The sequence below is a fragment of the Misgurnus anguillicaudatus genome, chromosome 20 (assembly GCF_027580225.2).
Source record: "Misgurnus anguillicaudatus chromosome 20, ASM2758022v2, whole genome shotgun sequence".
NCBI classification, from domain to species: domain Eukaryota; kingdom Metazoa; phylum Chordata; class Actinopteri; order Cypriniformes; family Cobitidae; genus Misgurnus; species Misgurnus anguillicaudatus.
In genome coordinates, this window is record NC_073356.2 from 8,125,036 (window position 1) to 8,138,847 (window position 13,812).

The 13,812-nt window shown below is 37.0% G+C and overlaps 2 protein-coding genes and 1 long non-coding RNA gene across 4 annotated transcripts in view; 2 read left to right on the top strand and 1 right to left on the bottom strand.

Moving 5' to 3' along the window:
* Positions 1 to 13,812, top strand: part of LOC129455390 (SH3 and cysteine-rich domain-containing protein 2) — a 213,808-nt gene that overhangs the window by 35,258 nt on the left and 164,738 nt on the right. The window lies entirely within an intron of this gene.
* On the top strand, positions 1,193 to 5,390 carry LOC141351321 (uncharacterized). Its single transcript, XR_012359533.1, has 3 exons — positions 1,193 to 1,325; positions 4,177 to 4,288; positions 5,177 to 5,390. It is a non-coding gene; the product is annotated as an uncharacterized lncRNA (long non-coding RNA).
* Positions 6,795 to 12,112, bottom strand: stmn1a (stathmin 1a). 2 transcript variants are annotated; one of them, XM_055220827.2, is made up of 6 exons: positions 11,563 to 11,602; positions 11,392 to 11,472; positions 10,733 to 10,786; positions 10,487 to 10,659; positions 8,095 to 8,286; positions 6,795 to 7,237 (listed from the first exon to the last, which is right to left on the bottom strand). In XM_055220827.2, the coding sequence occupies exons 1-6, from the start codon at positions 11,585 to 11,587 to the stop codon at positions 7,175 to 7,177; spliced, it is 588 nt and encodes a 195-aa protein (XP_055076802.2). In that variant the 5' UTR covers positions 11,588 to 11,602; the 3' UTR covers positions 6,795 to 7,174. The 2 variants fall into 2 exon arrangements, with proteins under 2 accessions (XP_055076802.2, XP_055076803.1); XM_055220828.2 differs by lacking the exons at positions 11,392 to 11,472; positions 11,563 to 11,602 and adding an exon at positions 11,991 to 12,112.

Here is a 13,812-nt window from a genome sequence, read left to right on the forward strand (position 1 = left end):
AATGTAACATTTGCCCTAACTAACAAACAAGGCACAGCTCTGGCTCATTTTTATGAAGGCTTTTACGGTTGTGACAGCTACTGAAAATGCAATAAAACATGTGGATGCAAATATAATGCTGTGCTGCAGCTGTGCCTTTCCACTGCAAATGACAAACAACGGCTGATAAACTGGAAGAGAGAGTCACACAAAGGATGCATGGGGTTGCATTCGACAAGGATCTGGCCCAGAGTCATCCGCTATGTGGGAAAGGATTAATAATTTTCACCTCGTACACAGTGTTTCGACTGGAATACCCTGAAATGCATAACCTTCGGTCGGCATGTGGTCTAGTTGCTTGAGTTCAATTATTTAAAGACATCTAAAGCTCATAACACATCCAAAAATGTTGCATCCACAAATGAACTGCATAATAGAGATCTTCTATGGTCCAAAGAAATGTACCCGAATCACTTTTTACCCGAACCCAATGTGCATAAAAGACCCGACCCCAGAGAGAAAATTAGACCCGAGTCCGACCCAGTGGCAAAAAATTTTAACTAGACTGGACCCGACTGTAAACGGCACAAATGTGAATTCAAATTTGATTAACAGATCTGGCCCTATGAAAATTAACCTACCATTAGCCACATGATTTCAAAAGCGCTCTTGGCAAACAGAGGAGGGGTTGAAAAAGGACTTGATGCACCCACGCGAGTTTGGGTCTTCTCTGGTCCGTTCAGCAAAAACACATTTTAACTCATTTTTAATTACCCGAGATGCCGCTTATATTATACCCGACCCGTGTCCGAGGCACACGTGAAATCTTAAAGAGCCACACAGATCCAAAATCGAAACTGACCTGTATTGCAGTGTGTCATGTAGCTGTCCATGAATGTAAACAATGTGCAAAGTAGTTGAACCAAAAAGTGTACGATTAATAAAGTTATTGGCTTCTAGTAGGGAATCGACTCTGAATCGCTGAAACGAGTCGTCATATGGATCTTTATCCACGTCACACTTTACAACACTTTGCGTAATAATCTCCGCCTACAGCCTTGCCCGGGAGAAATTAAAACTGTGACCCGGCCACAGCTAGTTAGTGTGTAAACATCATATCACGCTGTGTTTTCAGTTTGTGTTGTTTTCACTACTAAAGAATAAAGATATATGAAGAATCTGTGGTTAAAATTACTTTTTCAAGGAGGGATTAACTAAACGTTTGGCTGTGAAGAATCAGTGGTAAAAATTACTTTTTCATGGAGGGATTAACTTAACGTTTGGCAATGAAAGATGGTTCAGTACCCACTTTATTTGGAACAACATGCGTCTCCAAACCACAGCCTGTAAGTGTGATTATAGCTACATACTTGCTTAAATGAGTGTAAAAATGTTAATGTCTGTCGTTGATTTTATAACCTGGACTAATGATAAATGATGGGTATTGATGTCATTGTTTAAACTCTTAATATACTGTCAGAGAGTCACGTTAGCAAGCGGCTTACGCATGCTGAACTTACGGTTTTGCTATGACCCGGTTAACTTACAAAAATGCTTAAATGAGTGTAAAATGTTAGTTTCTATCGTCATTTTTATTGCTTGGATTAATGATGAATGATGTCGTTGTTTAAACTCTGAATACTGTCAGAGAGTCACGTTAGCAAGTGGCTTACGCATGCTGCACTTAACAGTTTTGCTATGACCCGGTTAGCTTACATAAATGCTTAAATGAGTGTAAAAACGTTAGTTTCTGTTGTCGTTTTTATTGCTTGGAATAATGATGTTGTTGTTTAAACTCTTAATATACTGTCAGAGAGTCATGGCAAGCGGTTAACGCATGCTCACTTACGGTTTTGCTATGACCTGGTTTGTTTACATAAATGCTTAAATGAGTGTAAAAACGTTAGTTTCTATCGTCGTTTTTATTGCTTGGATTAATGATGAATGATGTCGTTGTTTAAACTCTGAATACTGTCAGAGAGTCACGTTAGCAAGTGGCTTACGCATGCTGCACTTAACAGTTTTGCTATGACCCGGTTAGCTTACATAAATGCTTAAATGAGTGTAAAAACGTTAGTTTCTGCTGCGTTTTTATTGCTTGGAATAATGATGTCGTTGTTTAAACTCTTAATATACTGTCAGAGAGTCACATTAGCAAGCGGTTAAGGCATGCTCACTTACGGTTATGCTATGACCTGGTTAGCTTACATAAATGCTTAAATGAGTGTAAAAACTTTAGTTTCTGTCGTCATTTTTATAGCTTGGATTAATGATGAATGATGTCATTGTTTAAACTCTTAATATACTGTCAGAGAGTCACGGCAAGCGGTTAACGCATGCTCACTTACGGTTTTGCTATGACCTGGTTAGCTTACATAAATGCTTAAATGAGTGTAAAAACTTTAGTTTCTGTCGTCATTTTTATAGCTTGGATTAATGATGAATGATGTCATTGTTTAAACTCTTAATATATTGTTAGAGAGTCACGTTAGCAAACGGCTAACGCATGCTCACTTACGATTTTGCTTTGTCCCGGTTAACTTACATAAATGCTTAAATGAGTGTAAAATGTTAGTTTCTATCGTCGTTTTTATAGCTTGGATTAATGATGAATGATGTCATTGTTTAAACTCTTAATATACTGTCAGAGAGTCACGGCAAGCGGTTAACGCATGCTGCACTTAACAGTTTTGCTATGACCCGGTTAGCTTACATAAATGCTTAAATGAGTGTAAAAACGTTAGTTTCTGTCGTTGTTTTTATTGCTTGGATTATTGATGTCGTTGTTTAAACTCTTAATGTACTGTCAGAGAGTCACGGCAAGCGGTTAACGCATGCTCACTTACGGTTTTGCTATGACCTGGTTAGCTTACATAAATGCTTAAATGAGTGTAAAAACGTTAGTTTCTGTCGTCATTTTTATAACTTGGATTAATGATGAATGGTGTCATTGTTTAAACTCTTAATATATTGTTAGAGAGTCACGTTAGCAAACGGCTAACGCATGCTCACTTACGGTTTTGCTATGACCCGGTTAACTTACATAAATGCTTTAATGAGGGTAAATTGTTAGTTTCTTTCGTCACTTATTGCTGTAAAATGTTAGTTTCTATCATCGTTTTTATTGCTTGGATTAATGATGAATGATGTTGTTGTTTAAACTCTGAATACTGTCAGAGAGTCACGTTAGCAAGTGGCTTACGCATGCTGCACTTAACAGTTTTGCTATGACCCGGTTAGCTTACATAAATGCTTAAATGAGTGTAAAAACGTTAGTTTCTGTCATCGTTTTTATTGCTTGGAATAATGATGTCGTTGTTTAAACTCTTAATATACTGTCAGAGAGTCACATTAGCAAGCGGTTAACGCATGCTCACTTACAGTTTTGCTATGACCTGGTTAGCTTACATACATGCTTAAATGAGTGTAAAAACGTTACTTTCTGTCGTCATTTTTATAGCTTGGATTAATGATGAATGATGTCATTGTTTAAACTCTTAATATATTGTTAGAGAGTCACGTTAGCAAACGGCTAACGCATGCTCACTTACGGTTTTGCTATGACACGGTTAGTTTACATAAATGCTTAAATGAGTGTAAAATGTTAGTTTCTATCTTCGTTTTTATTGCTTGTATTAATGATGAATGATGTGTATTGATGTCGATAATGTCTTCTCAGTAAATCATGTTAGCAATAGGTCAATACATGTTGCACTATTGTTGGTCTGTGCCACTGATCTGTGGTCTGTGAGAAGACTTTGTCAGTTGACCAATCAGAGCAGAGTAGGCTACTGAAAGGTGGGGTTTAGGCAGACTGAGTCGTCGAACGGCTTCACACGAATCGTTTGGGGATCTCTGAGAAATGGGGTAATTTTAAATTTATATTTTGAGAAAATTACAGTTTTTTTTGACCTTGCATGCGTATAAACCTGTTGTCCGGGAATTCTAAATAGTGATAGGACGCTTAAAATTGGCTTCTTACTGGCTCTTTACAACCCAAATGCGCTAGGGTCGGACCTCTGGTTTTTAATTCTAAGTGGACCAGTGAAGACCTCTTTTCCATAAACACGTTTGAGCAATTGCAATAAGGACGTTTTACATAAACCACTAATAGGAGTGACAATCTGGTCCTGTCATCAAATGAGAGGTGACTGTTAGATGTGTGTCTGTCTTATCCATTGTCCCTCTGCATTTCAGTCATGCGGTGGCAACTCAAATTCAAGTACTGTAAGAAGTCCATTGACCTTTATGAAATGAAGTCTGAGGGGACGTCAGCCTGTCAGAGACGTCTGAAATCTTTGCAGTCGGGGTGAGTGGCAGACAGGTCAATAGGGCTGAAAAGCCCAGAGAGAAAACCGAAATGACATACAGTAAGTCTGCTGTGATTATAACTCCCAGACATGAGGAGTTCTTCTGCTGGGATTGTTTCAGACATTATCATGACTGCATGCAAACCAAGAGCGCTGTTGGAGCACTGACTTTACATTGAGCTACATGAATTTTGACCTCCTCTTCTCAAGGGCTGAGATCTCATGAAAATGTAAAACTGGATATATGTTGTATAAGGATGTTTTTCAGTTATTGACACTTTAACTCTCAACAAGCAAGTGAAAACTGCATTAAATCAGGTTTATTTTCCACAGAACCTAGTCTAAGAGAAAGTGAGAGTGAGTGATTGTGAGAGAGAGAGAGAGAGAGAGAGAGAGGATGTGTTTCCATTAAAGATTTGCACAAAACTTTAGTGAAGTCTTCTGAATGTTGACAAAAGACTATTGTGAAAAGAAGGGTTTTCCATTAACCAAAGATAACTGTTTTTCCTCTCACGATAAGTCTCGTAGGCGGGGCTTTATCAGTGTGACGTCACATTGCTAAGAAAAACAGTATGTCTATTGAGACTGCTTTGGTTTAATGAGGATGAGTTTAAAAAAAAGGGGTGGTGGACTTTTTCATCATATGGATGCCAAAACACATTTATGTCCAAACAAGATTTTGTATGATAGGTGCCGTTTAAAATATAAAATTACACTCTAAACATGAGGTATTAGGGTAACACATACAACACTATAAAAACAATTAAATAAACAAAATTCTGTACTGAAGGATATTTACATTAATGAATCAGCACAATACTTAAAAACCAACATCTGGACCTGGTCTCACACTACATAATTTAACATAAAGTTCTTGATCTGTGCAGATATTCTAGTCCAGCTGTCTCCAACACCAAAGGGTCTTCACCAAATCCTCTGGCAGACCGGGGCCCTGACTATTACCACTAACAATACTAAAGTACCAGTATTTTTTAAATGTGTATTGTTCTGTTTTGATATACATGTATGTGATATAACGACGGGCCGTTTAATTATTCAAAAATAATTCACACCCAAGGTGGTAACAATAATGAGATGATATATTATGGCATAAGTCATGGCGTTAAGGCGTTTTTATCATTTGTTTTCATCTGTTTTAAATACACTGTTAACATCAGTAATGTTTAGCAATACATTCCAACATCTGTCATCATAATAAAGCACATTTAAATTAAGAGAGTGAAATTGAGGATGCATGTGAATCATTTAAAAAGCTAAGTTACTGCTTGATTATTTTAATGGCCCAGTAAACATAACCCACTTGGTTCAGTGGTTAAAATAGTAATGCAAACCTGTACACTAGAGGGAGACAAATCCATATATATATATATAGAGAGAGAGAGAGAGAGACAGAGATTGATCAGCCATAACATCATATTACCATTATATACCACCTGCCTAATATTGTGTAGGTTCCACTTTTGGCACCAAAACAGCCCTGACCCATTGAGGCATGCACCCTTGGTAAATATGAGCAAAGAAAGCTATAAAAAATAATCTACGTTTCTCTTTATTTCATAATGTCATTTACACCCCACTTTCAATTGTTTTACTTAAATTTACTTCATATTTTTGTGATTTTTTTTTATTAAAGCTTAAAAGAAACATGTTCTTTTTTGTAGCTTTTTTTGCTCATATCCAAGGGTGCCAACACTTTTGGCCATGACTGTATATGTGTGTGCGCACATAAAGGTCTTGTATGCATAGCCTATAGCCAGTAAATTTGTATTTCATATTAAAAAATGACAGGCATTTTTCTATGCACTAAAACTTCATTTTAAGTGGAGAAATTCAAAGAAAATATAAAACCTTGAACAAAATAAATCTAGGCCAGGGTAGATGTGCTTCTTTGTTACTATGCTATTTTCTTTCTATACACTGGGCTTATTTACTCTACATTGTTTTTTTTTGTCTTCTATTCCCTTCAAAGCAAACAAAACCGCGTGTCTTTATTTGTTGTTTATTGATGGCTGTGAAATAATGCAAAGGTGCTGTGCAATTCTGACACACTGTTAAAAAGAAACTGCTAAACTCACCCTAAAATGGTTGGTTGGTCATATACGCACATAAAATGTAAATTAAATACCAAAATAATTGTGTAAGAAATGTAGCATTAAAATAAAATGTAATTTGTATTTTAAAAATATAACTAAAGAAAACTTCCTAAGGCAACTTTAATGTGAGCAAGACAGTTCGAGTACCACCTAATAACTCAAGCAATTCCCATGCTTTTTGTTTTTCATTCATACATGTTTATCGCTTTAAAGTTGTTTTTTTTAAAGGGGGGCTGTGTTTAATTAACAACAAAACACTTGCATATCAGTGTCAACAATGATGACCTGTTTCAGATCATTTCACCAGCATTTCAGAATCGTAAAGTTTGCATCCCTGTTAAAATACTTTAAATGATCAAGAATTCTTACACTTCACACACATAGTCCACACTTTATTTTAGAACAACCGTTTTAATTGTCAAGATGCTCAAGTGCAGTGCTAATTTTGCATGTCATGTACAGTCCAATGGTACCCATTCTCTGCTTATGCCTACAAGAGTCACATGCTGACAGAAAAGCTTCGACTCTTTAAGCTAAAGCTATAAAAAGTGCCTTACACAAGAGCAGTAATGAAACATTTGATTGAAACATCATGAATATGGTATTAACAGAGGAAATCAAACCGAATACCTGCCCATTTGGCCAAATACTCAGAAATACAAACAGGAGTGGAAGTTGCAAAGAAATAACTGGTCAACAATAGAAAAATAAAGAAAACATTTGGATAAGTAACCCCCCCATTTGAATCCCTGGTAACTGTAATATTCAGCATCACAGTGAGTCTTTTTGGTCTCCTTGTCCCTTGTTTTTGCGAACCTCTTCCAGCTTCTTGTCCTAAAATAAAAAAAGCATACAGTTAACCAAAGTATGTGTATTGTGTGTGTAAGTGTGCGTGTCAATTATGTATTTATTCACAATAATGCACAATAATCATTCAGCTAACTTAATACAAAATTTTGAACAAATTAAATAACTATTTCATTAAACAAAGCAAAAGGAAACAAAGAACTAAAATAATAATGCAATTAAAACAATGAGACCGTTTATGGAACGTTCCCACAGGGCGCAAGTGTTAACACTTCCCATTTACTTTTAACGTATGACAGCATGCGTTGCCAAACTGAATTGTGGATTCGAATTTCGTCTACACCGCATCACTGTCATTGCTCGCGGAAAAAGTTGAACATTTCTCAACTTTAAGTGGCAATGCTTGCGTCAGCCAATCAGATCGCTTTATGCAAATAACCTAGGCAGAGACAGCCAATTACGTTTATGGAAGACCGGAGCATGTGTTGCAGACACTGTGATTGGCTATTGGCCACAGTTCAGCCTTCCGTCAAGCGTAATGGGGAATAACACCATTTCTGTTGCCGAAATGCGCACGCAGGTTATTTGATCACGTGAGCTGTAAAAGGGTCTATTTCTCACAACATACACGGACAGATGACTTGCTGATTTGTCCTGTGTTTATATAAAAATCTGATTTACTCAATTTTGTAAACTAGATGACATTTATGTTACAACCCCAAATGTTATTTACTTGACGTTTATGCGAACAAAAGTTCACTTGCATGTAAAATCAATTTTGGAAGTGGGATTCACCATAATTCGTTGAGAAGCACAGCAAAAAAAAAAAATGTATTGTCCCAGAACTAGTATATATTAATTCGACACTGGATCATCTCATTTACCTTCTCTTTGAACTTTTCACTCATAGCTGCCATTATTGCTGACCGGTTCTCTTTGTTGGCCTCCATTTTCTGGTTAAGTTTCTCCTCTGCCATCTTGCTGAAGTTGTTGTTTTCTTCCAGAGCTTTCTGAAGCACTTCCTTCTCATGTTCACGCTTCTCAGCTAAGTGCTTCAGGACCTCTGCTTCATGAGACTGCACACGTTAAACAGAACAAAATTTAGCAGCTAGGATTGAATTTAAAGCCAAAAACTTTTACATTATTAAAAAACAAAAGCACATTATTACACCCTACATCAACATATGAAGAGCTCAGATGCAAAACCCTTAGTGCATCTGACATGTTTTTCCGACGCATAAAGGGAAAATTGTGTCATCATTTACTCACTCTAAAGTTGTAACAAATCTGTATACATTTCTTTGTTCTGCTGAACACAAAGATAGATATGTTTGTAACCGAACAGTCTTTGAGCCCCATCACTTCCATTTTTTTTACTTGCATGAAAGTCAATGGTGCTCCGGTTTTCTGCTTGATTACAAATATCTTTTTGTTTAACAGAACAAAGAAATTAAAACAGGTTTATCACAACTCCAGGATTGAGTAAATCACTTGATTTTCCATTTTTGGGTAAACTATCCCAATGGATTCTGCCAACAAACCAGTATTTTTTGAATGTCTTAAGGGCCGGGATTGAGCGGATTTGAAGTGAAGCGTTAAGCGGCTTTTGCCTCTAAGCTCCTCATATAATACACATACATTTTGGGATTAGAGTTACAGAAAGCTTTATGAAAGTAAATTTACAGGGGACAATAAAAATCTGACTTTCTGTGTTTAAGTGCTATAATTGGGTCCCTGATGCTTCTAACAACCTAGAAAATGCGAAAAAGATCAACGCAGTAACTTAGGCCAAATTTTGGTGCATATCCGATCACATTTAGAATGCGTGAACGGCTAAAAACCGCATAAAATCAGTTTTTTTTAATCCGTTTCAGGCTACATCCAGAGGTGGTTTGAAATCAGTTTCAAATCGCATTTCTGGAAATACATTTCAGTCTGACTGCTCTGATCGCATTTGTGTAGCTTTTTAGCTACATCATGTGGTCACGTAAACTCAACCCTGGCACGAACTTTGGAACGGTCCAATTCTGACGAAATGATAGGGGTGTTGGGGAAAGTCCATGTATTGGGGAATAGTTTTCACAACGTCAGACGTCGAGGCTGGTGGTCGTGCCAGCGTGACGTCATTGCCATAGTAACGGTGCAGATAATCCGGAACACGGCAGAACACTAAAGGACACAGAGATCGGATCTGAAGAGTTGTGATACACAATATGGACAGTGAGTAAATCGGATATGGACTGACAGTGTGAACAAGGTATTAGTTTTGGTAAACCATTCTCTGCAAGCATGTGGAAAAAATAGGTCATTGAAATTTGGCTCCCTTGTGATGTCAGAAGGGGATCTTATTTTAATACCGCTCCTTAATCTGCACTATTCAACCAAGACACTGCCATTTAGTGCAGAGTTCAGCTCATTTGCATGTTAAAGGACACACCCAAAACAACAAATTTTTGCTCACATGTACAAAGTGGAAATTTTAACATGCTATAATAAATTATCTGTATGCCATTTTGAGCTAAAACTTTCACACGTATTCTGGGGACACGAAAGATTTATTTTAAATCTTAAAAAAATATTGTAAAATGTACCCTTTAAAACTGAGACCTACTGAGGAAATTTTTTTATTCCCCTTACAGTTAATAATTTTATTACTCAAAACTCATCTTTGAGCATCATAATAGCGCATGTAAAAGTTTTTCCTGTGACAGTAATTTCTTTATGCTTTAAAATAGCTTGAATGGAACTCTACACCCTTGACTCAGTTAGTATACATGGATCAATGAACATGCCAATGAGTCAGTCCCTCCAGAAAAACGTGATTATGCGATCGCATGATTTAACGCATAATCAGCCAAAGTCCGCAGATTTATGCGGGGGACGCATTTGTTCAAATACGCCTCACTTTTGCAGCATAAATTGCAGATTTCTGATGATTGCATGATTTCATCTCTGCATTTTGGTAGCAAAAAAAAATCACATATATTAGCAGAAAGTTGAAAATGTTGCATTTATCTCACACAAGTGCAGCGACGTCCCCTGTTGTCATGGAAACATTATTAAGTGACGTGAACATCATTGAAAAGCTGCAAAATCTGAAAACAGTTTTTGCAAGTTCCAGCAAATTCATCCCACATATTTCGCCGCATTTTTTAAGAAAACATGCAGCAAGATCAAAGGATTTTTCACAAAAATACTCTGCGTTTTTCTGGAAGGACTGATGAGTCCCAGCCTCTATTCAATCATACAACCCGGACCGTAGATATGAAAATGCACCTTGCGTCTCTCCTCTGCAGCCTCCAGTTTTTTCTTGATCTCCTCTAGAGAAAGATCTTTCTTCTTCGTAGGGGAGAGAGGAAACTCATGCCTGACCTCCGGCCCCGGACTGGCAAGGATAACTTCAAACGCTTGACCTGATGCACGTTTGTCCAACTCTTTAACCTGAATGTCTAAAAAAAAACTACTGTGTTTACCTCTGACATCTATAAATAACCAAATGTTGCACAAATACAGGTTTCTTACCATTAAAAGTGGCCATTGCTTTAGAAAAATCTGAGTATGGGTCTCTGAGTATGTCTTAAAAACAAAATATAAACATAAGCACTACACATCCAAATAAAAAACATGTAAGGCATAAGCTTTGGTCTCCCAGCTTGGTTTTAGCTGGTGTAGAAAGCTGGTCTAGCTGTGTTTTGGTCTTGCTGGACTTAGCAGGTTGGAAGACCAGCTGACCCACCAGCTTTGCCAGTCTGGGAGAACTTATGCTGGTCTTAGCTAGAATTTCAGTAGGGCTCACAAAGAAGACTGCAAGGATGCAACATTATTATTATGAAAGCCAATGTGCATCAAGACAACACCCAATCATATTCATGACATAATCCACAGCTGCTGGGTGGCTGTGCGCGAGTCTCATCGGAAATGCACATGTGTTGACATGTTGCTGAATTTGGCGCGAATGATTTACAGGTTCGCGGGGAAAAACTGGCGCCTGTTTTTCAAAAATAGTGGCACAAACAACCCCCACATGCACGCGTGACATCCTGCCACATATAAACTCGGGTCTTGTGTCTAATGCTACATTCGTGTTAGTAAACTAAAACGAATCTCAATCAAAATGCGTTTGTTGAGGCAAAATTAAGCAGGTTTGTTACATAAAGATCAAAACAAGAGTCAAACACTACCTCGTGCACAGCTCCCCATTGTTCTTACATCTGCAACAAGCACCTGAAAACCGCGCTGCATGCGGGCATTAACAATCCCCACTAAACATTCAGATGTAAACATATGACTACACTTCATACGAAACTAACACTGTCTGCTTCAATGCGCATCAGTAAACAAACGTAACTTACGTCTTACTAAGAGATCCTCCTTCATCCGTGGAAGACTTGCATACAGTTTTAAACAAGACTTCAGGAAATGGGTTTTTAAAGAAATTACAACTTTTTACACAATCTCTGCATTGTAACATTTCCTAAATATTATTTACAGCATTGTTAAACTAACAAATATTCACTTTATTCGACAGCCTAAAGCGTCTAAGTTACTTTAAATGCGACCAAACCAAATGTATTACTCTATTAACCCCGTGATAATCACTTAAAAATACAAGCGTTGGTAAGTTTCGGATGCACGCGGCACGTGATGATAAACAACGATATCCATGTAAGAAAACAATACAGGTGTCCATAAATCTCCGCACCTGACTGCATAGTATACACTAATTTTTAGCGTGTGAATCTTAAAATAAAGTTAATAATAAAATTACAAGCACACTCACCTTAAAAACAAAAGCTGCAGGTTTGACAAACAAACTCGACAACGCTGTCTTCCTCGCGCCGATTTTTTATACACAAGTCAAGTTCGCGCATAAAAGGATCGAGTGTGTGACGTCACGTCACGTTATCGATTCCTATTGGCTGGGTTCACTGACTCTGTTGCTCTTCTGGATAATGTAGTTCTGGATAACATCCGTCGATTGGGGTTTTGTTAACCTGGATGGCAACCGTCATAAAAGCATAATGTGTTTTTATTGTTAACAATTGTTCGTCAGTAGGCAACATTACTTATTTTAAAAAGTGCCGTTCTCGTGAAGATTTATTGTTTTTCTTTTGTGTTTTTCTTTTGCAAACTTTTACTTCACTACATTATACTATACTTTTTACTCAACTGCATTTCATAACAACAAGTTTTTTTACATTTATTATTTAAATACATTACAAACTAGTATATGTTCTTTTTTTTACTTGTAATTAGGTACTAGATTTTTTTATGTATTTATAAAAATACTTGAGTACTTTACACATCTATTAATTGTGTTAACATAGACATGCTACTTTTCATGCATCCCCTTTTGCTTTAAAGACAGCATTCACTCCATAAGTGTGTGTAAAATTGGAAATTCGTGTTTTATTGAAAGAAAATTAAAGCTCATAGTTAATGCTCAGTATTTTCCCAACATGCAATGTTTTTATTAATATTCTTTGAATTGGTCAAACTAATGTCAGTCTTATTTAGACCCATCTGTGAAACCCCATCTAATGTCACATGTTTGTGATTTACTGTTTTTTTAACTGATATTAAAATCACAGAACAATGAAATCATAGTGAAATCAATTATTAAAATAAAACTTTGATGATCCTAATCTCAGTCAAGGTCACTTATAATCATGTGGGACATCAGTGCTCCGTGGCTCATCTCAGTGAACTCAGTCTTGTCTCATACGGTCGTGTATATTATCTAACAGCACTAATGTTTATATGCTAAAAGCTGTGAACAGACATCTGTCTCAAGGTGCTGATAACAGAAGATAACAATAAAAGCAAATGTGTTGCAGACAACAGAAGTGCATGAAAATTATAACTCACCATATGCAGATGGCACACACAAGCACTGTGACTTTAAATGAAAGATCATACATTTTCACACCTTAAGATCAATTGCTTTGTTCTGAAACAAGGACTTAAATAATTACAATGTTGCAATTTCTTCCTGGTTCAGTTTGCAATATTTCCAAATGGACCAAACTTTATTAATACAAGTCACATACAATGCTCTTCCTGATACCCTGGGCTCTCCGGCAGGTGTGAGTCCTTCTGACCTGCTGCTCAAACTAGCTGAGACTTCCCTTACAGGTTCACTAACTAACTCCAAACCATAGGAAGTGAAGAGAGGTCAAGAGAGGGGTAGGAGGTTAAGGTTTTGATTATGAGGGCACATTAATTTAAATAATAATAATAATATTTAATAATGAAGCACATTAAAACAATGTGTTTTATTATTAAAACAATGTATAGAATAATTTTAATATTCTCCACAATATGTACAAGGTAAGAATGTTGTCCTTACAAGAAGATATATAATTTTGTCCGCAAATGTGGCGTGCTGAAGCTGCACTTGCGCAGTACTTTGAATCGCCACCAGGTGTCACTGCAGGACAGGAGATGGAAATGGTTTGAATCATTGAGCGCGTGTTCAGCTGCACTGAGTTAATTCCAGTCATATAGGAAATTTTACACCAAAGCCTCGTGTCTGTGGGCCAGGAGGAGTGGATTGGACACTTCTGTCATCATCACACAAGCACAATCGAGTGCATCAATAG

What these genes read in the sequence shown, in the direction of transcription:
- stmn1a (XM_055220827.2), bottom strand. Translation starts at nt 11,587, where the DNA reads ATGAAGGAGGATCTCTTAGTAAGAC. An exon ending in AGCAATGGCCACTTTTAATG is followed by an intron (nt 10,660 to 10,732) that starts GTAAGAAACCTG and finishes GTTTTTTTTTAG; the next exon opens with ACATTCAGGTTAAAGAGTTG. An exon ending in CTGCAGAGGAGAGACGCAAG is followed by an intron (nt 8,287 to 10,486) that starts GTGCATTTTCAT and finishes TAACGTGTGCAG; the next exon opens with TCTCATGAAGCAGAGGTCCT.